The following is a 25,713-nucleotide window of genomic DNA, read 5'->3' as shown; positions in this document are numbered from 1 at the left end:
CTCTCATATGATTCAAACATCCACCAAAAGTTCATATTAATCCATTTTCAAAATGAAGTTGGTCATTCAGTAAAAACTGAAGTGGGCGTAACATCCATTTCAAAAGAATGAAGCTGCCATTTTGAAGTGTTTGTAACAACAAGGGATGTCAGAAGTGTACATTTTTAAAAAAGACATGCCAAAAATTAAAAGTATATAAAATGTTGCAAATATCCCCATAACTACACCATTTGATTCCACCATTATTTTGGGTATCTCGGTGCCATTGTACAAAGCGATATAACCACTAAGGTGATCGTAACTCCTATACTGTAACACAGACTTGTGACAGAGCACAGGCTGCTTTGTACAACACTACCCTGATCAGTGGGCATAGGCAAAGGTAACTCATCTGAGGCACCTCAAGTCGCTCTGCAGAGTTGTGTCCCTTGGGCAGAGTTGTGTCCCTTGGGCATCCCACAAACCTTTGATCACTGGTTAAAATCTCAGTTTGTGCTGGGTATATTTCAGTGTTTGTCACCATCATGGCCATGCATGTGGGTTTCACCGAACTTGTGAAACATCTCAGATATTCATCACTTCAGGGATACTTCAGGCTAAGTTCCTCCGATGTTAAGCTGGCACTCCATAATATAACTGGAGTCTGTTTAGATGTGCAGTTAAACCCAGCCTTCTCCCCTACAGTTATCTTATCAAACTAGAATTCATCGGTAAAGAAGTGGGCAATCTCAAAAGGTATGTAAAAGGGCTCAAGACCTTTGACGTGTGTCAAGTGAAGACAACAAATATCAGTGGTGTTTTATTGTCAAGCTCTGGTTTGTTGTCTAATTTATGAGCTTGCTCTTTTCTCTTTGATATTCCCTGTCAAGAGGCCATTAATTATGAAATACCTACAGACATACATTGCATGGGATCACACAGTCCCTGATGGTTGAGCGTGCTCTGTACTGGTGTTGTCAATAGTGAATATGTCACAAACACTTCACACTCATGTGAAGTCAAGTGTAAAGCGTCATCCTGGAATTTGTTATCAACCAAGTTATTGTTATATAATTATGGAGACTATATTGGTGTACTATGGTATTTTACCTACATTTTTTATTGTTTATTTAATTCTTTACATTTTTCAAGGTTTAAGTGAATACTATGCTATTTAGGTTTCATGTTTTTTTGTCCAATATATGTTTGCATGTGTGTGTTTGATTTTGTAAATAAAGGTTTTGGGAATGAATGATTTAGGGCTTTGGATTGCATACAAACTCCAGTAAACAACCATGAATACAACCACACGTTTCCTTTAAGTGATCTAGTTACGGACATGGAATTTGACGCGTTATTAAGTTTCCAGTCTGTCAAATAGAGATTCAAAGCTAAAGTACTTTTGTGTACTTGTGACATGTATGGAAGTGCCTCCATGTCTCGATCAAGCAGAGAGACGTAATATGCTTTTTCAGATTCAATGAATGTGAATGACCCATGAAATTAATGTCAGCGATATTTGCAAAGTTTTGGCAACCTGACATTGCCTTACAAACTGTACTGTGACCATTGATACCACTTTAAGACTCAATGGCCTTGAACGTATGGAATGACCAAATCAACAGCGATAGACTGTGAGAACAAAAGATATTCTTCTATTCAGGATTCCATGCAGTCAGCAAATTTCTTTGCATTGAGAATGACTTAATTGTTACAACCTGGTAATGATACTTAAAACCCAGACACCTTGAGTCAAAGGTCCAGATATGAAAAGACTCTAAAATGATCACATAAAGACCCAGCAGTAAATGTTTACATTGTTGCCATTGACAACCATATGATAAGGGTGTTAACAGGTTGGTTGCCAAAAGAGGGAAGATATTGACAGCGCAACACCTGCCATACACCTACTGTGTTAACATACTGTGGCATTGATGGACGTAAAAGAGGTTAATAAGCCTGGAGGACCATTTTCTGTCGTTATTCAATAAATGATCATTGTGTCGTCATTGGTGATGATGTGGTGTAACATGTATCCAAAAACATGGCTGATTTGGTTGGGCACTATAAAATTGACCACATGTCAGCAGTGGATTAGGAGCTGATGAATTACAGACTTATTTATTTTGTTGCCAGGTTTTTCTGATTTGGTTTTCATGCTGCTAATTGAACAGAAATTCAGTTATATTGAGAATAAAGTGGTCATGACAATTATCCCAGATGGACACTTGGTGATTTCCACTTTGTTAGAATTGTGAACTTATTATCCACCAAATAACTCCAAATAGCGATATTCTAAACTCTTCTACAGTGTGGATCAGTGGTGAAAATAGGATTAACACTCTGATCAGCAAATCCAGACATGGCTAAGGGAGGTAATTTCCATGAATTTGTGACTTCCTCTAGCCTGCATTGGTCCTGTGGATAGAGCATCTGCCCTGAGAGCAGAAGGCTGGAGGTTTGATTCCAGGCCATGTCGTTCTCAAAGATGGTAAATGATGGTGCTTGTTGTTACCCTGGTGGGTGCTTAATGCCTAAAAGAGGATAATATAAGTGCTGGTTGGTTCTTGGTGGAGTGTCCATGTTAGACTGTGACATAGTGATAACTAGATACAGAAACATGATAAACATGCTTGTAAAGACCCACAGACAGAGACTCACCCACAAACACATGCATGCAGACATAGTCTCACCCACAAACACATGCATGCAAAGACACAGACTCACCCACAAACACATGCATGCAGACACAGACTCACCCACAAACACATGCATGCAGAGACACAGTCTCACCCACAAACACATGCATGCAGAGACACAGACTCACCCACAAACACATGCATGCAGAGACACAGACTCACCCACAAACACGTGCATGCAGAGACACAGGCTCACATGCAGAGACACAGTCTCACCCACAAACACATGCATGCAGAGACACAGACTCACCCACAAACACATGCATGCAGAGACACAGACTCACCCACAAACACATGCATGCAGAGACACAGTCTCACCCACAAACACATGCATGCAGAGACACAGACTCACCCACAAACACATGCATGCAGAGACACAGTCTCACCCACAGCAGAGACAGTCACCCACAAACACATGCATGCAGAGACACAGTCTCACCCACAAACACATGCATGCAGAGACACAGTCTCACCCACAAACACATGCATGCAGAGACACAGTCTCACCCACAAACACATGCATGCAGAGACACAGTCTCACCCACAAACACATGCATGCAGAGACACAGTCTCACCCACACAAACACATGCATGCAGAGACACAGTCTCACCCACAAACACATGCATGCAGAGACACAGTCTCACCCACAAACACATGCATGCAGAGACACAGTCTCACCCACAAACACATGCATGCAGAGACACAGACTCACCCACAAACACATGCATACAGAGACACAGACTCACCCACAAACACATGCATGCAGCGACACAGTCTCACCCACAAACACATGCATGCAGAGACACAGACTCCCTCACACACTGCACTACAATTATCTTAAGCGGGGGTGCCATATTGTATAGAACACCTTAGCACTAAGACTGTCATAAATCTATGTTAAGGTATGGGAGTTACAGTCACCTTAGCGCTAAAATCACTTTGTACAGTGACATTAAAACCCATTAATTTTCACATCACCCTACCTCATACTGACAAACACTGGTTTGTCTGCCTGAAGCACAGTTATTCACAATCAGTCTGGATATTTCTTGAATACTGCCGATTGTGGCAAGCAGCATTCACTCAGCACGAGACCATGTTTCTGGCACCATGTTACAGCATCAGATGAGATAAGAAGACCCCCCTCATCATCACACCCAGTGTTCAAAGATTCGGTGCCTGTCGGGAGTCATTCGAGCCATACATATCAAACCTTCAGAAACGTAACTGAATGTTGTCAATCTTTAATCAGCTGCTGAAGAAGATACTGTTTTTGTATCATCAGCAAGTGATGTGTCAAGTCTGCTGAATGTGTGGAAGGAGGGTGAACCTGTTAATCAAGTCTGTCTTCCCATGTTTTATTTAATTACTGGCAGGATTCATCTGGACAAACAACACAAATAGAAGAGGCCAGTTCGGTGCAAGTACATAAACATGTCTTATACAGACTTGACTTTGATATGACTTGACAGGCGACTGCAATCTCACAGAGGCACGCTTTTATCGTGGTAGAAACAAGAGAGTCTGTTAGATGAAAGTCTTGTGCTAGTCTCTACAGCCATGAGTATTAGTTTAAATCATAATTTCTAGATTACATAAATGAATAATAAGAATAGATTGACCCTTTAAACTAATTAAAGGCCCGTTTATCTAGACATGCCTCTAGACTTATATAGATAAACTAATTATTCATCTGGGACTTGTCATTCAGTATAGACTTGAAGCAAGGCTAGGTGAAAGAGTTGTGATGTTTTATTTTCAGAATGGAGTACATGGGATTTGGTAACTGTGAGCATTATAAGTTGAGTGATTTAATAGAATTGAACAGAGCTAGATAGGCACAGCGTTGTACATATGTTGGGGGACAGCTAGTCTGTCTCACAGTCACAGAACCATATTATTTTCCCTTCCCCCCAACATTTACAGTGATACAGCAGCCCTAAATAAAGGGAAGTCAAGGTTTTCCACAGGTTCAGGGAATCTCACAAGAGCTCCTTTTCGATTTAAATAGGATTGTTTGTTTCTACTGCTTGTCTAAAGGGACTATAGGGAGGGCCTCTGGAGAGGTTTATGAGGACTGGGCCCAGTGTTGTAATTGATGACCCTGTGTTGTACTGTATAGATGTTGAGAGTGGGCCTCTGGTGAGGTTTAACAGGACCAAATGGGCCCATTGTTGTATAGATGTTGAGAGTGGGCCTCTGGTGAGGTTTAACAGGACCAAATGGGCCCAGTGTTGTACTGATGTTGAGAGTGGGGGTGAGGTTTAACCTCTGGTGAGGTTTAACAGGACCAGTATAGGCCCAGTGTTGTACTGATGTTGAGAGTGGGCCTCTGGTGAGGTTTAACAGGACCAGAATGGGCCCAGTGTTGTAATATGATGTTGAGAGTTGGCCTCTGGTGAGGTTTAACAGGACCAAATGGGCCCATTGTTGTACTAGGTTTATCAGATGTTGAGAGTGGGCCTCTGGTGAGGTTTATCAGGACCAAATGGGCCCAGTGTTGTATAGATGTTGAGAGTGGGCCTCTGGTGAGGTTTAACAGGACCAGATAGGCCCATTGTTGTATAGATGTTGAGAGTGGGCCTCTGGTGAGGTTTAACAGGACCAGATAGGCCCATTGTTGTATAGATGTTGAGAGTGGGCCTCTGGTGAGGTTTATAGGACAGGACCCAAATGGGGGCCCTGGTGAGGTTTATCAGGACCAGATAGGCCCATTGTTGTATATAGATGTTGAGAGTGGGCCTCTGGTGAGGCCTTTTAACAGGACCAAATGGGCCCTGTGTTGTATAGATGTTGAGTGTAGGCCTCTGGTGAGGTTTAACAGGACCAAATGGGCCCATTGTTGTATAGATGTTGAGTGTGGGCCTCTGGTGAGGTTTAACAGGACCAAATGGGCCCATTGTTGTATAGATGTTGAGAGTGGGCCTCTGGTGAGGTTTAACAGGACCAGATAGGCCCATTGTTGTATAGATGTTGAGAGTGGGCCTCTGGTGAGGTTTATCAGGACCAGATAGGCCCATTGTTGTATAGATGTTGAGAGTGGGCCTCTGGTGAGGTTTATCAGGACCAAATAGGCCCATTGTTGTATAGTTGAGAGTGGGCCTCTGGTGAGGTTTATCAGGACCAGATAGGCCCATTGTTGTATAGATGTTGAGAGTGGGCCTCTGGTGAGGTTTATCAGGACCAGATAGGCCCATTGTTGTATAGATGTTGAGAGTGGGCCTCTGGTGAGGTTTATCAGGACCAGATAGGCCCATTGTTGTATAGATGTTGAGAGAGTCTGGGCCTCTGGTGAGGGCCCATTTTGTATAGATGTTGAGAGTGGGCCTCTGGTGAGGTTTATCAGGACCAAATGGGCCCATTGTTGTATAGATGTTGAGAGTGGGCCTCTGGTGAGGTTTAACAGGACCAAATGGGCCCATTGTTGTATAGATGTTGAGAGTGGGCCTCTGGTGAGGTTTATCAGGACCAAATGGGCCCATTGTTGTAAAGATGTTGGTAGGAGTGTTGGCCTCTGGTGAGGTTTAACAGGACCAAATGGGCCCATTGTTGTATAGATGTTGAGAGTGGGCCTCTGGTGAGGTTTATCAGGACCAAATGGGCCCAGTGTTGTATAGATGTTGAGTGTGGGCCTCTGGTGAGGTTTAACAGGACCAAATGGGCCCAGTGTTGTATAGATGTTTAGAGTGGGCCTCTGGTGAGGTTTAACAGGACCAAATGGGCCCAGTGTTGTACTGATGTTTAGAGTGGGCCTCTGGTTAGGTTTAACAGGACCAAATGGGCCCAGTGTTGTACTGATGTTTAGAGTAGGGCCTCTGGTGAGGTTTAACAGGACCAAATGGGCCCATTGTTGTATGGATGTTGAGTGTAGGCCTCTGGTGAGGTTTAACAGGACCAAATGGGCCCAGTGTTGTACTGATGTTTAGAGTGGGCCTCAGGTGAGGTTTATAAGGAACAGATCATCAGGGCCAGTGTTCTACAGATGTCAATGGAGTGTTTTGGGGTTTATGGTCAAAGCTGGATAACCCTGTCTGAGCATATGTAGCCAGACGTGCAAAACAAAGCTGGAAGAGCATGGCAGTACATTATGTAATGGAGCAAAAGTAGATCTGTGAAACAGAGGTGATAAGGAATGGGTGAAGGAGAGGTAAAGTGCAAATGAGAAGCCTGTGTTGCTACAAGTGTTAATGATCACTCAGTGAGTTGCTATAGCTATCAGGAAGCGGGCTCTAGTGTACAGATGGGATCTCTTTAAGATTACCATTGCTCTACCAAGTAGAATGGATCCTGTGCTCGAGAATACTGGTAGTACTGGAAGGCATTTTAGAACTTTCTTGAAATGGTGTCATGACACGTCTTCGTTGGATCAACAAGTTTCTTACATAAAAAGGACATTTAAGAAATAAACTTCTTTTGTGTTTTTATTCTTCTAAATATGGTTATATAGATCAGCTCCATGACCAACAAAGCATTATTAGAATTTGTAATTGATGACCTTTTGGAGAAAATACCAATAACTTTTAAGTCAATATTTTCAAACTGTATTTTTAATTGATTATAACAGAATATTTAATTGTAGATTACTTACCAAACAAACCTGGGAGTTAATTTTGATCAGAAAATTAATGTGATAAATATGATTGAAGTCTTATCAAGACAAAACCAATATATATAAATGAACTGATAATCTCTCTGTTTGGGATAGGAAAGCAGGGCCATTACTCAAGCCAAGTGTAGTCAACATAGCTTGTCAGACACACTCCGATCTGGAGTGGGTAAGCCTGTTTCTGATAGTGAACATTGATTATTACACTGTCAGGGTACTAGGCCACACTGGCTTAGCTAAAATATCTGATTGGTTGCAAGCGTTCTTTGCCATAATCGTTGAGCCCTTGGACCACCTGATCCTCTTAAACATGGTCAACAGTATCATAGAAAATATGGGTTGAGATATTGACAAATATCATGGACATGTTTATAAACATGGTAAAATATTGTTAAATATGTTACGAGGTAGTCTGTCTCACAGTCCCTGAACCACAATATTTTCAGCCCTGATTTTCTTTCTGCAATGCTAAATCCATAAATAAAACAAGCAAGTGTAGATGTCCTAAGGTTCATCACCCATCTTGCAGGGGCTCCTCTTGAAATTTAAATGAAATTATTTGTTTATATCAAATTTATGTATGTTCAGAGATTAAGGGTTGGTCTAGTTATGAGGATATGTAAGCATAAAGTCAAAGTTAGCGAATACCGCTAGTCTGATCGTTTCAAGACTGGTGTAAATCTTGAAAAAAATACTTACTTTCGTTATTACATTACATCAAGGACTTTTTCAGGGTTTTGTTGAATTAAAAAAAGAAATTATTTTGCAGGGATGGATCTGCTTCCATGACTCTCTGCCTCCGGGAGAGCTTCCGTCACTCCGTCCGACATGCAGACGACGGCAGCCACAGTCATCATCACCACCGCAACAGCTTCAGTGAGGACTGGAAAAAATTTGACAAACCCAAACACATCCAGTGGGATGACTTTGACTACAGAAATAAACAGGTTAAAAGAGATTCCTAGCAGAACATTTCATAATGATGTGTGTGTAAGACGTCAGGGAAGGGGTCATTTGTACAATTACAATGATTAGCAACAAATAGCTGTGTAAGGTGTTGCGGGTTGAAGTTAGGAGATAACCATCATAATTATGTTAATTTCTGAGGTTGACAGCTGATAACAGATCATGATTACCATACGACTACTACCTTTAATTATTTCAGTTAGTGGTATCATAATGTCTCATGGATATCACGTTCAGCATATGTTCATGTGATCCCTATCTCATGGAGACATATACATATCAATCTTAGTGCCTTGTTTCAGCTTCTTAGTAATCAGATCTACAAATATGAAAATTATTTGATTGATATGTAGCTAGTTGTAACCTAATAGTACCCCATGGGATTACCAACAGAGACTGTGGAATTTTGTAACAGAATGATGTAAGACATAGATAGACCACAGGAGCAGTTTTGATATGCATTAGAAATTTAGCAATACACGTTAAACAAAAAGAATATAGATCTTTAGATTAGTGGAGTCACAATGTAACTCGTGTTAAAGAACACAGACAATTGGAAGACTTGTGTGGCAATACCTTTCAGTCATGACATATTAACTATGATCATATTAAAAAAGATCAGGTGTTTATTAATTCTGTTATTTGACATGTTTAAGAAACTAATTTGCAGATAACAATAATTATATTTGATATGATTAGGTGACATCTATTATTTAAGTTAGTCACGATATGGCTGAAACTTACTGACATCAGGCTAAAAATCTTAACTCACTCACTATTTAAGTTTATCATAGATCCCTCCTTAAATTTTAGTTTTGGGACTATGTTTCTTGACATTTTCTTAAACCTGATTTAAATATAACAGAAGAGTGTGGTTTTTTTGAGCAGTGAAATACGAAAACATAATAGTATGTTAGTCAAGGACTGAATACAAACAATTCAGTGTAAGATGCTTGATTTCAGAATGTCAAATAGTAACCCACCACTATTCAAGTGGAATGATTCATCACTTGTGATGTATCAATGCCATGTTGTTTCAATATTACAGGTTCACCAAAGAGCGGGGGGAGTGTAGCCGTGTGTTGGATATCCTCAAAGATCTGAATGACGGCAAACCCCTGTACAACTCCCTTGGAATAATAATCAACACAAGTCACTTTAAGGTAAATGTTTTAATGCACCGAAAGCTGTAATCAATTTTTATTGAGGACACCAGTTTCTTTCTTGGTGTGCCATAGTTATTAATTATCTTGGATCATTTTGAAAATTAAAATGATCAAAAAGACAGAATAAACATATATTATAATATTCTAATTATTACAAAATCAACATTTGTCTGAATTTTGAAGATTGCAGTAGAAAAAAAGACTGTTAATCATTTTGATTAATTTAAAATGATTACGACAGAATAAAAATATAATGGTATAATATTCTGATTATTACAATATCAACATTTGTCTACACAAGTACCTTTTGACTGAAATTGAATTATATGCACCAAAAATGCTTTCTGTACAAATATTAGAAAACAAATTATCTGGCAAACCTTCGTTTCGCTAATCAAATCTAAGGTTAAGTTGTGTTGCTTACAATGTCAGGATCATAAATGGCTGTTTCTTGAAAAAAAATAATTTCCATAAAACTGTAATCAGCTCTGTTTCTTATGTTAATGTCATTGTGAGCCACACACCTCATTAGGTAAAGTGAACGAGTCTGTGTGTGGTATAAAGAGGCAGTTGTATTGATCCCGACTTGGGTATCTTAACACATTGTATAGAAGAAATACAAGTATTGTGGTCAGTATTGATACATGATCAACGGCCGACACTATAGCACATTATAGCACATTGAACTGTATGTGCTCTGATTACTGAGATCAATACTCGATCCTCCTGTATGTTTGGTATATACACATACAGAGACGGTGGTTAGGATAATATCATTGAAGGTTTCAAAGAGATTCAAGAGTTTTAAACACTAATTAATATCTTAGATATTGTAAAATGGTTCCTGTACCATATGGCTGACATTTGACACAGTATAAATTTGTCAAGATATTTAAACATGATCTCTTTAAAAATGGTCAGTTGTTTATGTTTATATCAAAATGTTTATATAGATAAATTGAGCTGAAGTGGAAAGAAAGATGCATTGATACATTGGTATTTTAATACATTGATTAACTGATACACATTTATTATGTATAGATATTATCTTGCTGAAGTGATACAGATCTATGCAGCTATTAGAAGCAATTGTTTGTTAGATGTACACATTTCAAATGGCTGGACTCAGATTCCAGTTCAACTTTTAACAGAGATCATTGGTAAAGTTTTATCCACGGGCCCTTTTTGAATGATTTGTTTGTAATTATCATAATTTGGAAACAACAATATTTGTTTCTGGGTGATTTACAAATGGTTTACTAAAGTTTGCAAATGCCTGCCCTAAAGTTTTACAACAGGTGCGTGAAAATGGGCATGACAAAATTTGTGTTTCTAAATAGCATTTATGCTTTTCTGAACATGATAAAATATTAGCAACTGCATGATACATATATTCATAAAATAGTCAATGAATATGAAGTTTCACATAAAATGTTGGAAAATTTGTGGAATGCATTATGACTTAGGATCTAGAAGTAAAATTATCTTCGAATTGCCGACAATATTGCATAACAATGTTTAACAATGGAGGAAAGACAACCACAGTTGATACCAAAGTCAAATAGCTGTAAATATGAAGGTGATTAAAAAATTAACATTGTATTTAATTTTGCATTTTGCATGAATTTGAATTTATTCGGGAAATTTATCACCAGTAGTTCTTTATTTGTTCTTTTGGGGGCTGGATGTGTGCAATGCTGTACATGCTTCCTGTTTCGGCAAGGCCACAGTTTCAAATATTGTGATTATTTTTTCATGATCTGCATTATTTAGCCATTGAATCGTTTTGTTATGATGTATGTATGTTCAGTGTCTGCTTATGAGCACATATTTTCAAATATTACTTGTGTTTAATCAACTAAAATAATCGAGAGCTAGGCCATGCACTCAACCTACTGGAATCACAACATGTGTATATGAATGCCATTAGTGGGAAAGTGTAATCCCCAATATAGCATGTGTAACACATGTATAAGCCACTCATTGAAATGAAAGCAAGACTGACACACTATGTATAATCATGTATTTCCTTCAGGATACAATGAACATCACAGAAGCTTCCATCATTGGTCACTCGTTTGGTGGCTCCACCTGTGTCTGTGCACTGGCAGATGATGAAAGGTTTAAGTAAGTAGCATGAGAATTCAATCATTTGCTCATTGTTTCTTTATGCACATATTTTTGGTACAACACACAATTCTTGGATGAATGTTGAAACAGCATCACGTTATGAAGTGACACTTGATCACACCTCTACCTTGATCATGGGCGGATCCAGGAATTTTGAAGGGGGGTGGGGGTTGGTTGTTTTTTTAAACCCCAGAACTCCCCTCTGGCTCTGCCAACGCAAAAACATCTTCAATGGGGTCTTAAGTCATTTTCAAAAGGGTGGGTGGGGGGTGGGTTTTCGAACCCCCTGAACCCAGTCAGAACCTTGGATCCGCCCATGTTGATAATGACATTTACAGGATTGACTGACTTTTTCTCAGTTTGCATGTTAAAGGTACAGGATTCTTTACTAATATGTTGCATTGTCAGAAATAAGGAAAGAATTCTACCTTCATTCCTGTCTTGATGAAAGTTAAATCATATCATTCTTTGACTCTGGATAAAAAGTGTCTTTCATTTCAAAATTGTGGTTTGAAATTCACTGTTAAACTTCTCAAGGTGGCATGATTAGAAAGCACCTTCAGTCTGTCCTGAAGGTTGTTCTGACATGGTCTAATGGAGTGTCCTTGGATGTTTGTGAAGTGGTAGCAACAGTTAAGTAATTAATGAGATTACTTACATGATTTGCTGGCCATTGTGATATTACTGAGATGTACTTGAGACAAATAGTCTGATTGACTGGTCAAAGTACTCACAGGCAGATCCTAGGGGTCGGGAGAGTGCAGTTGTTATTTTTAGTTTATTTCCTGCATTTGTCCATCACCTGTATTCATTGTAACATGTTGTGCACAGGGCTGGTGTGGTGGTGGATGGGTGGATGCATCCTCTTGACGACAAGGTATACAAGACAGTGAGTCAGCCCATCCTGATGCTCAACATGGAGACCTTCCAGTGGAGGAAAACCGTGCAGCAGATGATGCGTCTGAAGACCGATGACAATGTAGAGAGGCTCATGCTGACTATTAAGTAAGTTTTGGAAGTCAAGTAGAATATAACAGGTAGAGGAGGGTCAAGGTCAGGAGTGACAGGTCACTAGGAGTATAGAAGATCACATATGTAGTAGTTCAGATGAAAGGTCAAGCTCACTAGGAACAGGTCACATCCAGGGTCAAGGTCAATAGAGAGTGATAGTCACTGAGACTATAGTAGTTCACATGGAAGGTCAAGGATCACATCGAGGGTAACAGGTCACATCCAGGGTCAAGGTCACATAGAGAGTGACAAGTCACTAGGAGTATAGAAGATCACATAGACTGTAGTAGTTCACATGGAAGGTCAAGGATCACATCGAGGGTAACAGGTCACATCCAGGGTCATCACATCGAGGGTAACAGGTCACATCCAGGGTCAAGGTCACATAGAGAGTGACAAGTCACTAGGAGTATAGAAGATCACATAGACTGTAGTAGTTCACATGGAAGGTCAAGGATCACATCGAGGGTAACAGGTCACATCCAGGGTCAAGGTCACATAGAGAGAGACAAGTCACTAGGAGTATAGAAGATCACATAGACTGTAGTAGTTCACATGGAAGGTCAATGATCACATCGGAAGGTCAAGGATCACATCGAGGTAACATGGAAGGTCACATCCAGGGTCAAGGTCAGGGTCAAGGTCATAGAGAGTGACAAGTCACTAGGAGTATAGAAGATCTAGACTGTAGTAGTTCATGGAAGGTCAAGGATCACATCGAGGGTAACAGGTCACATCCAGTCAAGGTCACATAGATGTCACAGATTAAAGTCATAGGGGTCAGATATATATGAAGACACATAAAAGTTCAAGGGTCAGAATGAGAGCAACAAGTTACAGTGTAGCAGATCACATAAAGTGTCAGGTCAGTGGAAATTCAAGGGTCGCGAACAGGTCCATGGGTTCCGGGTCACGGAAAGTTTCAAGGATCACATGGAGAAGAACAGTACAGCACATACAGGTATAGCAGGTCACATCAAGTATCATTCCCGTCTGAAGATCCGGGTAGAATAGGTCTTAGAGCAACCACATGTGCTTGCCATGGAAGGGCAAGGATCACTATCTTGTCGTAAAGAGGCACATCACATGGAACGGGATCGGTGGTCGATGTTCGCTGCTCTTGGTGGAACAGTACAGCATCGATGTTCATGGAAGTGTTGATCACTGGATTGTCTGATCCAGACTAGCAGACCGCCATATAGCTGGAATCATTGCTGAGTCCGGGGTCGTGAACTAAACTCACTCACTCACTCAAGTGTGCCAGATCACATTAGAAGTTCAGGGTCAGAAAAAGGTTTGTGGTCTCATAGAGAATAAAAGGTCACATTGGTCATGTTGTGCAACAGGTCACATGTAAGGTCATATGCAGTGTAGCAGCTTTCATAGAGGATCATGTGTGACTTAGAGGGTTGAAGTTCATGGGTCAAATGAAAGGTCAGGGGTCACATGCATGGTCAATGGGCTAACAGAGTAGCAAGTCACACATGTAAAGGGTCACAGTGTAGCAGGTCAGGAACGGGTCATGATAACTTAGAGGTTCAAGGTCACATAGGGGTTAAAGGTCACAGAGAGAGCCACACATGGACAAGAGTAGCAGGTGTTATAGAGGGTAGTAGTGAGTGAGTGAGTGAGTATGGTTTTACGGCTTTAGCAATATTCCAGCAATATCACGGCGGGGGACACCAGAAATGGGCTTCGCACATTGTGCCCATGTGGGGAATCGAACCCGGGTCTTCGGCGTGACGAGCGAACGCTTTAGCCACTAGGCTACCCCACAGCCCCGGGTAATAGTGTTTATTAGGTACACATACTGTGAGTTTATCAAGTTATATTGTGTGTCATATTGATCACAGCAGGTCACATACATTACTGTAGGTCATCATGAGTGTGGGAGTAACATCACATCCAGTATATGTTAGATTGAGCAAAGCACCTCACTCAGATTCCAAGGTTTTTGTTACAGTAAACTATGTATATAATGAACTGACGGATATAACAAACTGTTTAGGTGTCTCTAGCACTTAGATATAGTTGAGTCAAGCTGTGTATTAATAACTACGGTTAAAACAAACTAAAATTAGAGGTCCCTTTGAGTTTTTTATAATCATGGCTTACTGTGTTGAATCTCATATTTATGTATCTGATTGGTATATTCTTCTGGAAATGTCTTCTCTTAGAGTGAGACTTGATCTGTTTTGGTTTTCATGCTGTTGACATCATCAGTTTGTTTACCCTCGTCTGTCCTGCAGGGGGACGTGCCACCAGAGTGTCTCCGACTTCCAGTTCCTCACCAGCAAGGCAATGGGTCGCCTGTTTAACCTGCGGAACAAGCTCACACCACATGTAGCCATGGACATCATCCGCTGTGGAACTCTGGGATTCCTCTGGAAACACCTTGGTATGAGTGACTTTAAGTCTCTCAAATGAAAATATGTTACAATGTTTTTGGTTAAATTGGCTTTAAGTATGTTGTAGAAAGGTGATCATAGAAAGGAGGTCATTATCAGAATCTGATAAAAAATCTAGATTAGCAAGTTCATGTGAAGAAACTGGGGACAACAAACTTGGTTAATATTAATGGGAACTTTCAGACAAAACTAAGCTATATATAAAATAATGATAACTATAAGCATAATGTTTCACATAAATATTGTCTTTTGTGTGAGGTTTCCTGATATCTGGGGTCTGGATAAGTGGGGTGGAGTGTATTATTGTTTCTGAGTGAAAAACTAGCTGGATGTTTAATGACTTACCTTAAACGTGCAAAGAAATCCACAATTGTATCTTTATCACTGTTTATCATGATGTTCAGGTCTGTAATGATTTCTCTTGAGATACAAGATATCAAGTATCAGACAAAATATTATGGATGTCAACTTCTTCTTTATTCTATATACAATGTTTCTGGGCTTTTCCTTGCCCCTTAGTTACCATTCACTTGACAAAGGGGCAAGGAGAAGCCCCGAAACGTTGTATATAGAATAAAGAAGAAGTTGACATCCATAATATGTTGTCCTATACTTGAATACCAGCTTCTACATGCCTCGCAAGAACCTTACAAGATACCAGTTTTGTTGAAGCAGAAATACCAGCCTCTTTAGTAATGCAGTAATAGATTTGTGAATTATTTGTCATCAGCATACTTTACTTTTTGTCTTCAGGCCAGGACTGCACTGACTCAGGCAAAGGGAACCAGTTTGATAGTGTGTTGGAAGGGACACGGGAACATGTTGTCATGGGAACCATACTAGATCTCAGCTGATTTTGATGCTGAGACGTCACAGAGGTCACACACATCCAGGATAGAACCTTGGATCACGGCAACATGTTCTGACTCGACACCACCATAGCATTCATCAGCAGTACATTCACAGTGAAATTCTCCCAGTGTTTGGTAGGAACATTTTCCAGACCTAATGGAGACAAAACTATTGAAGTTGATAGAATAATAGTTACTTTGTGCATTGTGTACAAGGAAATACACACCCAATACATGCTTGGTAGCATTTCAGTCGGAGTGCTGTAACTTTCAAGAAACCATTGCCTTCATGTACAAGGCCCTGCATTAGATGTCTGCCGTTATAAAAATATAAGTTTTAAGATTTTATTAACTGAATACCGGTAGGTTTAAAGAACTGAATGTGAATGTACAATATTGAAACCATTTGTCAAGAATTATTTAGAGCTGAATGCAGGATGTGACATCATGATATTTATGATGTTACGTGAAATAATACAACAGCAAAAGGCTAACATTGAAAAAGCTCTAAGTATTTGCATTGTTTTGGTAGATTTGTCTACAAAACTGGACAATTTCTTTTTCATTTTCAATCAAAGATGAATTTTTAAATGCATTACAGCATTGCAGTTAGAAGTTACAAAATAATTTTTTAGTACAGAAATTTCATTTTGATGTAAAAAAGCAGAAATATGATTCTGAGGATGATGATGTATGAGTGTTGTGTGCTGATGGAAGTCCTACATTGTTGCCTTACAAAGCCTTACGATCCCTGTGATGTTCACAAATATTACCCTGTTCTTTCAATCCTTCATCAAGTCAGTGAATTCTATGCTCATGACACAACAGTTATATATTTCCAAACACATGTTATTTATACTTGAATTTCATGACAATGTACCACAAGCCATAATGTTATTTTGTCCAGTGTTGTGTTGTGTTGTGTTTAACTGCCCTGGCAACCAGTCTTTGGCCATAATAGTCATTTTATATTATTTCATACTCTACACCTTTTTGCAGACACTCTGTTTAGAGAACACTTAGGGCATTACCTGAAGTGGTAAACACTAGCACCTCATCCATTCAGGCATCAGAATGTAACCAACTGGTTTGTAACAGAGCTGTGTTATTGCGAGATCATTACTTATAACGTACCCCAAATGATATTGAAATATGAGATCCTAACCACATCAACAAAATTATTGCTTATATTTATGATTACCATAAATCCTTACATAAATGCTGACCTTGAATACTGTGCTGTCCAAGAATAAATGCCAGATCAATCTGTATTTCTTTGAAACCTGTGAAATTCTAGAAGACACTTTTAATATATCTAACATTTGAAACAAAATCTGGAAAAATGTAATGCCAAAAGAGAACAGGTCGGAAAAATATGACTTGGCACAGTAAATAACAGGATTGAGAATTTCCAGCATGTATTCAAAGATTTACGGTAATGTACACTGAGGGGTCAGGACCTCCAAGAACAATTGTCTGACCCCAGGTGTCAGTTTTGTACATGACACAACCAGAAATAACCACAAGGTTGGCCTCATTTGTGGAAACGTGCCATGCACACAAATAAGGGCATTTCTGGGCCTGAAGTTTCATATTGGCCTTTGGTTCTATACTCCCCATCAAAAGTTTAGACTCACTTAAAGCACTCACTATATGTTATGTATTATTACATCGAAGATGAATTTCTCCACTAAATTGGGGGAACCAACTGCAAACCTTATGCAGATGAATTGCACGAGGATCATGCATCAACTTGCTGAAAAGCATGTGCAAATATGGTGCACGTGAACAGCTGCGTTTTGGTGTAAAGTTTCCTTCAGAATTTGCCAATTTTCACGGAGTTTCATCATTTATTTAACTCATGACAATAACCTTATCAACGTTACAAATTTGTTTTACAATACATCAGTTCATGTGTAAACAGTACCTTCAATCAGTATTGAATAGTTTGCAAAGTCTAGTTTAGAACAGTTGACTGAAGTAAGTGGCTACATTTACACTAGTGAGTCTAAACTTTTGATGGGGAGTATATATTGAACATCCAAAATGGCCATGTTGAACAGGATGGGGAAGTGTTGTTGTGTTCTGTGTATTATTATCAGTGTATTATTTATCTCACTTATTATAATGACTCACGGTGGGCATTAGCTACACTTTGCCATAGATCTGAAGAGTACACAAGTCTGTGATAGTGCTGAAACAATACTTTGGTTGGTATTTGTCGTTCTTTGTGTAGTTTAGTGTTATATCTCTGTAGTGTTTTTGTTCCATGCATACAGATATTTAATGTTTTAGTGTCATGTTTGTGTTGGGCTAGCATTGTCAGCTCATATATTGAAACTGTTATTTCTAACTGCCTCAAACTTCATATCATGGTGTGGTGTTCATAAAGAAGTACTTAATTGTGACTAAGGGCAGTGGGGTAGCCTAGTGGTTAAAGCGTTGGCTCGTCACCCCGAAGACCCGGGTTCGATTCCCTACATGGGTACAATGCGTGAAGCCCATTTCTTGTGTCCCCAGCCGTGATATTGCTGGAATATTGCTGAAAGTGGCATAAAACCTCACTCACTTAAATTTGATCCCATATTGTAAATACAATCAAATTTAATTAAATTCAGTCTAATACTCTGATGACATTCGGCGGTGGGGTGGCATAGTGGTTAAAGCGTCCACTCGTCATGCCGAAGACCCGGGTTCGAATCCCCACATGGGTACAATGTGTGAAGCCCATTTCTGGTGTCCCCCGCTGTGATATTGTTGGAGTATTGCTAAAAGCGGCGTAAAACCAATACTCACTCACGTGACTAAAATCTGATATAATCAAATTCCACCTCATGCTTTGAAAACTGAAAGCTGAAATAATTAAATTCCAACTCAAATCCAGATATTAAACCTTGGCACAGTTAAATCTTTAACTCTTGATATATGAACTTGCAATGTTATAAACTTGTTACCTCCCTTGAAATCCCAAATGCGCCCTAAACCTAGACTTGGTGTGGGCATAAAGAATCTAAATACCCAGCATTGATAGAATTTGTAATGCATTGCAATCTTCTTGTAGCATATAACTCCATGTAGTAAGCACTAACTCATGCATTAAGGCTGGGAGGGTATAATCACATTGTCGGGCAGTAGGGTAGCCCAGTGGTTAAATTGTTTGTCATGCCAAAGACCTGTTGGTATAAACCCATTGTTATGTATTGTAATGTAACCCTTTCAATACTGAACCAACCCTGTAGGTATAAACCCATTGTTATGTATTGTAGTTTAACCCTTTTAATACTAAACCAACCCTTTAGGTATAAACCCATTGTAATCTATTGTATATTTATGTAAATATGTCAGTGTAATACATACAATGCAAACCATGGCTGTCTATTGTCTTTCTCTGGGTCACAACTTGACGGTTTCAGTTACAAGTGGACATTTGGATCTTGTCTTGTATCAAACCTGATCCTACTATATGATCACTCAGTTTTCTATGTTGTATGTTGGTGATACTTCATCTTGTTTTGGGCCAGTCTGCAGGACAGAGGAGCCCCTTTTATGGGTAATTATCAGACAGGATCTCATACTCCACCAAAGTAATTCAGATTCTGGCATGTTTTGACATTTCTAGGTATCATTGATTTACCTGCTAACAGATCATGGTCTTTGCCATGGAAACACATTCAAACTGCTTTTCACGATTATGAATTCCAGTGAAAGAAGTCATAAGGCTTGGGACTATTTGTCTCATATTAACAAAATGTTTTTGTTATTATTCCACAAGTTAATGTCATATGATGCACAAGCCATTTGTCATGGTTGAAATAAATCCCTTAGCTCCATGCAGAGTTTATAAATAACCATGCTTCAGTCTTCTGCTACTGATGCCAAACATTATATGATATTCATATTTCTTTACATTTTTAAAGCAATCATTTCATTGACAGTTCATCCCATAAAAAAATCAAGTGAAATGGGATAAAACACTACTCACTAGAGGTTAAGGATCAGCCAGTTCTTTCATAATACTATGGTAATCTGACATGACATAATATGATAACATGACAAACGTGTGTTGTTCTTAAATTCTTTTGAGTGCTATATTTCAATGTTAGAAAAATCACATAAAAATTATGATGGTGATCTCAAAACTTTTGCTCTCCCATGCTACAACTGTTTGGATATATTTACCTGAAATCAAGTTTTAAGCCGAGTTTGGAAATCTACCATGATTTTTGTGCCTTAGGTGCATAATACCTGCAGCTGATATAAAAGGCATGTATTCAATGTCTCAGTGACTTGCAAGTCACACCTACATTTCTCAAAATATTTACATCGGGTTGTTTTTGAAATCGCAAAACACCAGATGTATACATTCTTTTGTATGTGAGTTTTACATTTGTGACTTGTGAATATGTCTTGGTTATCAATATTCCAAAATCCCTCAGTTGAAGGGTTTCATTCACAGAGATTGATATGTTGATGTCTCGTGATGTGATGGTTAGCCTGTGTATTGGAGACAAACTTGGACAGGGTATTCATATACTACTCACTGTTTCATAGGGATTTCCAATTGTGTCAGACATATTTCAAAGTATACTTGACATGATAATCAGTTTTAATATCATGGAAAGATACAAATATCCCTATCAAGAGTGTTGTAATCTAAGGAGGAGAGTTTTTATGGATGTCAAATTCTTTATTATGAGGAACAAAACGATTTGGAGTATATCCTTACTCCTTCATCAGGTGGAGTAAGGATTAAGGATATAATGCGAAACGTGTTCTTATGATAAAGAAGTTGACATCCATTAAAAACTCTCTTCCTTATGTGTATCACTTCTAAATGCTATCCAAAGACCTGCTGTAGGCGATTATGTTCACACATAATATTACATGCATGTATCATAGCTAATGTGAATGTGATTGAGAGATGTTCATTGTTTTTAGTAAGTGAGTGAGTTAGTGAGTAAAGACTCACACTAAAGTTAAGAAATGGGCTTTGTGACCATGTGGGGAATTGAACCCAAACTTCCATTATGATGAATAAATGCTTTGACCACTAAGCCACACAACTGCCCACTTAAGTACTAATATTGTTGTGTAGGGAGCACAGATAGCGCCAATGTTTAAGTAACCACAATTTGCTGTGCAGAGTTATGTCCCATTGGCATGCAAGGATCTGATGATATTTGGTTTGAATGACACCATGATTATGCCCCTTTGAATATTAGACCAATACCCATGTAACTAAACCCTGAAAACTTGTGTTACTTCGGGCTCTCCTCCTACGTGAAACTGAGATCCCATGATATGACTGGAATACTGGTCAAGCCTCACTCTTAACTCACTCACTCACTGATGTTTCCAATTGCATGGATCGATGCTCATGCTGTTGATCACTAGATTGTCTGGTCCAGACTTGATTATTACAGACCGCCACCATATAGCTGGAATATTGCTGAGTGCGCCATAGAACAACAAACAAACACTCATTGTTGTATAATTTTGAGTTGGTTAGCCTGATAATTATACAAAATAATGTTGTCTTTCAAAAGGAGGTCCCTGAAACCAAGAAACCTTCTACAGTATTATAGTTATTATCAGTGACGGCTGGATGATACGTGTCTGTCCTAACTGTTGTCACTGAAAACCACTGAATTTGACAGGATGACACCATTACGTGTATCAGTACTTTACATGAAGTGTTAAACATTGTTAGCTTTTGGGACTGTTTTAGTCCAAGGTTTTTGAAGAATGTGCAGAATATAATCTTGCCATGATTCCAATGATAAATCACCAATGTGTACATGCTGTTATTGGTGAAACTGCATTATCGATACTCTATGCATTGAAAACCAAGCCAAAATGTGTTTTTAAACATTGATGTTTTCACATCACATTCATAGCCTAGCAACAGTAATAAAATATGATATTGTATATTTTGTATAATGTTTATCCAACTGGACATAGATGATCTAGTCTGTTGGTTTATTGGGGAATGTTTGCGAAAAAGAACAAATTGGTTTAATTCAGGATGTGTTGACATCCGTGAACAGCTGTTAAACCAGTAATTATTTGTGTGTATAACATACCCTTATAAACCTTTTTTTTAGATATTTTTGTACATCTTAAAAGAAGCGATTGTTTATAAACATGAATGCAAACACTGGTATAAAAAGTGTGATCTTTCAAAGTGCAATTAATCTCACTTTCCATGACAAATACTGGCAAAATAACTTTAGAAAATCTGCATCAGGAATAATTTTACCTGATATAGCATGTGTCTCCAAACTAACTCCACCTGTGCAAACTGATTAATGTAGATATCCTTCAGTGTCAAATTACCTGTAACTTTCCTATTTTGACATTGGATGAGTTGAGATGAATCCATGACTGGAGATCATGGAAAAAGCATTGTATTTGATTCATAGAAGGTATCATGAGCACATGATCCTACTAATGTAAGTTGCAATATGTATACTATGAATCGGGATTATCTCCCATTACCCATGTCAAATCAAAAGTTACTCTTATATCTATTCTTCTTTTCAAATGTTCATTATCAATTTTATTTAAGTAAACTCGTATGTTCCTTATTAATTTTACCTTAAGCAAAAGCAAATGTTCCAATCATATTTCTCTTAAGAGAAATCAAATGTTCAAATTTGTCTTTTGTCAACTCAAATGTTCCTTATCAATTTTCTCTTATGTCCAATTAAATGTTCCTAATAATTTTTCCTCAAATCAAATCAAATTATCCTAATAAAGTTTCCCTTATGTCAAATGAAATGTTCCTAATAATGTTTTCCTCAAATCAAATCAAATCATCCTAATAAATTTTCCCTTATGTCAAATCAAATGTTCCTAATAATTTTTTCCTCAAATCAAATCAAATTAACCTTATCAATTTTCCCTTATGTCAAATCTACTGGTTCTGGGTCTGGCTAAACTATTTGTAATGATGCAGTTTTTCTGAAGTTGTTAGACTGGTATACAGCATTAGACACAGTTGTTTAATTGGCTTCACTTGGGATGAGGTTATATATAACCTTTATGCAACTATATATAAAGATCTATATCTATATATATATATATATGTAGACAATGTTGCTTGTTATAGTCAACATTTTGTCGGACTATCTTGAATTTTAGTGAGTAGAAAATGTGAAACTAGTGTGATAAAATGAAATGATATGAACAAAATGATGACCAACACAATGTGCAATTCATAATTGTATTTCTGTGATAAAGTCCAGATGATATTGGAGATATTGTAGGCACAGAAAGTGGAGTGTTACTGTGGTTGATTAAGGCTGTAGGTGTCCACCTTTTGATATTTGGACAGGGGCCCAGGGATGTTTTTGGACAAGTAACCTGTGCATGTAAATGCTGGATAAATAACATCTGTTTGTTTATTATCAAATAAATAAATTGTCCTCAGCACCTGCTGAATGTGTAGAAATGTAGCATGTGTTTTGCCAATGATCAGTTCATCCTTTCTCATAAAACATTGAATTCACAGCAGACAATTGTCCAGCTCCAACATAGATGACAGCCCTTATCCCACCTCCTAATCTTGTTTTCTGATTTCTTCATTTATGTTTTATACCCAGAATGGTCAGTTTAGTTGTCTCAGGAGATATAACAACTTGCCCATTTGTTGCTGTGTGATTAGAGTTACCTGTCCTTGTCCACATGCTGCTGTGTAGTAAGAGTTACCTGCCCTTGTCCACATGCTGCTGTGTAGTAAGAGTTACCTGCCCTTGTCCACATGCTGCTGTGTAGTAAGAGTTACTTGCCCTTGTCCACATGCTGCTGTGTAGTAAGAGTTACCTGCCCTTGTCCACATGCTGCTGTGTAGTAAGAGTTAAATGCCTTTGTCCACATGCTGCTGTGTAGTAAGAGTTACCCACCCTTGTCCACATGCTGCTGTGTAGTAAGAGTTACCTGTGTAGTAAGAGTTACTTGCCCTTGTCCACATGCTGCTGTAGTAGTTAGACATGCTTACCCACCTTTGTTCACATGCTGCTGTGTAGTAAGAGTTACCCACCCTTGTCCACATGCTGCTGTGTAGTAAGAGTTACCCACCTGTCCACATGCTGCTGTGTAGTAAGAGTTACCCACCCTTGTCCACATGCTGCTGTGTAGTAAGAGTTACCCACCTTTGTTCCACATGCTGCTGTGTAGTAAGAGTTACCCACCCTTGTCCACATGCTGCTGTGTAGTAAGAGTTACCTGCCCTTGTCCACATGCTGTGTGTAGTAAGAGTTACCCACCCTTTGTTCACATGCTGCTGTGTAGTAAGAGTTACCCACCTTACCCACCCTTTTTGTTCACATGCTGCTGGGTAGTAAGAGTTACCTACCCTTGTCCACATGCTGCTTTGCAACTGGAAAATAGGATGTGTGGGAATAAGACGTGCCCCAGATTGTTTCCTTTCTTTCATAATGCTCCATGTAGGCTAAGACAGAAACAGTGGGATCCAGGTAAACCAACAACATGTCCTGTATTGAAATGTGCCTTCACGAACTCATCGAGTATGATGTTCATCTAGATTTGTTTTGTGTGTTTAGAGTTCAATCAAAGTATTTCCATGTGAATTTTTATCAATTTGTCTATCAAAATAAACAAAAGGATGACCTTTAAATAGTAGCAGTTCTTGACCCCAGGAATCCAAAGTTCTGATTGACATTATGAAAGTAAATCCATGTCTTTTTTTATAGACAGGGTTGTTTGACTGTGAAAACCCATACAACTTCATTATTTACATCAACATATCAGAAAATCTGATTCCTGTGTTACGCACCACTTGCTAACTATGAGAATAAAAGATTCTGATATGTAAATATTATTTCCAATTCTGAATGCTTTTGGACATCTCTCTACTTAATTATCTATTTTGTAATGTTTATCATATCAGCAAGTGTTTTGTGTGAGTTGTGTAAATAAAAAAACACCATGGAAACTGTCTGATTGTAACAGTGTGTTGGTCTGAGCTGTTGTGTCTGTACCACGTAATCATGACAAAGATATTTTCGTACAATTTGTATATACTCCTTGATGTAAAATGATTGATGCACAATAAATGCAGTTTTTCTTTGGATATAGTGTTGTATTTCTACAAATATTTCACTGTTTGTTGTCTAACACTAGTGTGATCAACAAACCTGTTATGCTACTGTAGTCCGTTTGGCTCAAAATCGGACCAATGAATTGCAATTCACTATTTGTTATGAGGGAGGGGTGCAAAGAGAGTAACAGCCAGGTGTGCGAGAAAGGATGGAGACAGCACAGCACAAGTACATGATTCAATAACTTTGTCTGCACTTATGCACGTGCTCCGAGAACACCTGGCTGTTCCTCTCTTTGCAGTCCTCCCTCATAACAAATAGCTAACTTTGTCTAAATATTTAATGATAGTTTGTTAAACAACTTCTTTATTTTTAGGACATAATTCTTTAAAAACATCCGAGTTGGTCTGATGTTTTGATTATTCTTCAGTGTTTCATTGAGTATTATATGTTTAGTAGTTTTCTAGTTAGATTGCAAGTCATCTGTCTGATTTTGAGCCAAACGGACTATATTGCCCGTAAATGATCTGTGTCAGACAATCAGTAACTGATATCATGAGCCACACCATCAGGGTGCATTGACACACAATCAAGAGTTGGGAAACCTGATCCATTTGGTTAGATCTTACCATAAAAATGTTACAGAGGACAAATTCTAACCCAGCATCTCAACAGAGCCAATTCTAAACAGCATACCCCCATAGTGTCTACTAGTCTTACTTTTCAAGGGATCAGTAAGACTGAACGAGCTCTCTGGGGAGAATATAACTCTGCTGCCTCAATAATGCGTGCTTGATAAAACTGATATTACATTCAAAAGTAGTCTATATCTTT

The 25,713-nt window shown here is 38.7% G+C and overlaps 1 protein-coding gene and 1 long non-coding RNA gene across 3 annotated transcripts in view; one reads left to right on the top strand and one right to left on the bottom strand.

Annotated features, from left to right (window-relative positions):
• LOC124282603 (platelet-activating factor acetylhydrolase-like) overlaps nucleotides 1–17,478 on the top strand; it is a 47,453-nt gene extending 29,975 nt beyond the window's left edge. Inside the window, exons 2-7 of one of the 2 annotated variants that reach the window (XM_046718624.1) lie at nucleotides 8,055–8,232; nucleotides 9,300–9,414; nucleotides 11,453–11,544; nucleotides 12,379–12,552; nucleotides 14,808–14,956; nucleotides 15,720–17,478. In XM_046718624.1, coding sequence (XP_046574580.1) covers nucleotides 8,114–8,232; nucleotides 9,300–9,414; nucleotides 11,453–11,544; nucleotides 12,379–12,552; nucleotides 14,808–14,956; nucleotides 15,720–15,820 — 750 coding nt within the window. In that variant the 5' untranslated portion in view covers nucleotides 8,055–8,113 and the 3' untranslated portion in view covers nucleotides 15,821–17,478. Of the gene's footprint in view, nucleotides 1–8,054; nucleotides 8,233–9,299; nucleotides 9,416–11,452; nucleotides 11,545–12,378; nucleotides 12,553–14,807; nucleotides 14,957–15,719 lie in introns of those variants that run through there. The other variant, XM_046718625.1, reaches the window with a different exon arrangement.
• Nucleotides 17,479–23,640: 6,162 nt separating this feature from the next.
• On the bottom strand, nucleotides 23,641–24,198 carry LOC124282602. Its single transcript, XR_006900201.1, has 3 exons — nucleotides 24,174–24,198; nucleotides 23,817–23,970; nucleotides 23,641–23,755 (listed from the first exon to the last, which is right to left on the bottom strand). It is a non-coding gene; the product is annotated as an uncharacterized LOC124282602 (long non-coding RNA).
• Nucleotides 24,199–25,713: the final 1,515 nt, after the last annotated feature.

The sequence above is a fragment of the Haliotis rubra genome, unplaced genomic scaffold, assembly GCF_003918875.1.
Source record: "Haliotis rubra isolate DU_JTF1 unplaced genomic scaffold, ASM391887v1 Scf30, whole genome shotgun sequence".
Lineage (NCBI taxonomy): Eukaryota > Metazoa > Mollusca > Gastropoda > Lepetellida > Haliotidae > Haliotis > Haliotis rubra.
Note: the sequence above shows the minus strand (reverse complement) of the source record. Positions and strands in the feature narration are given on the sequence as shown.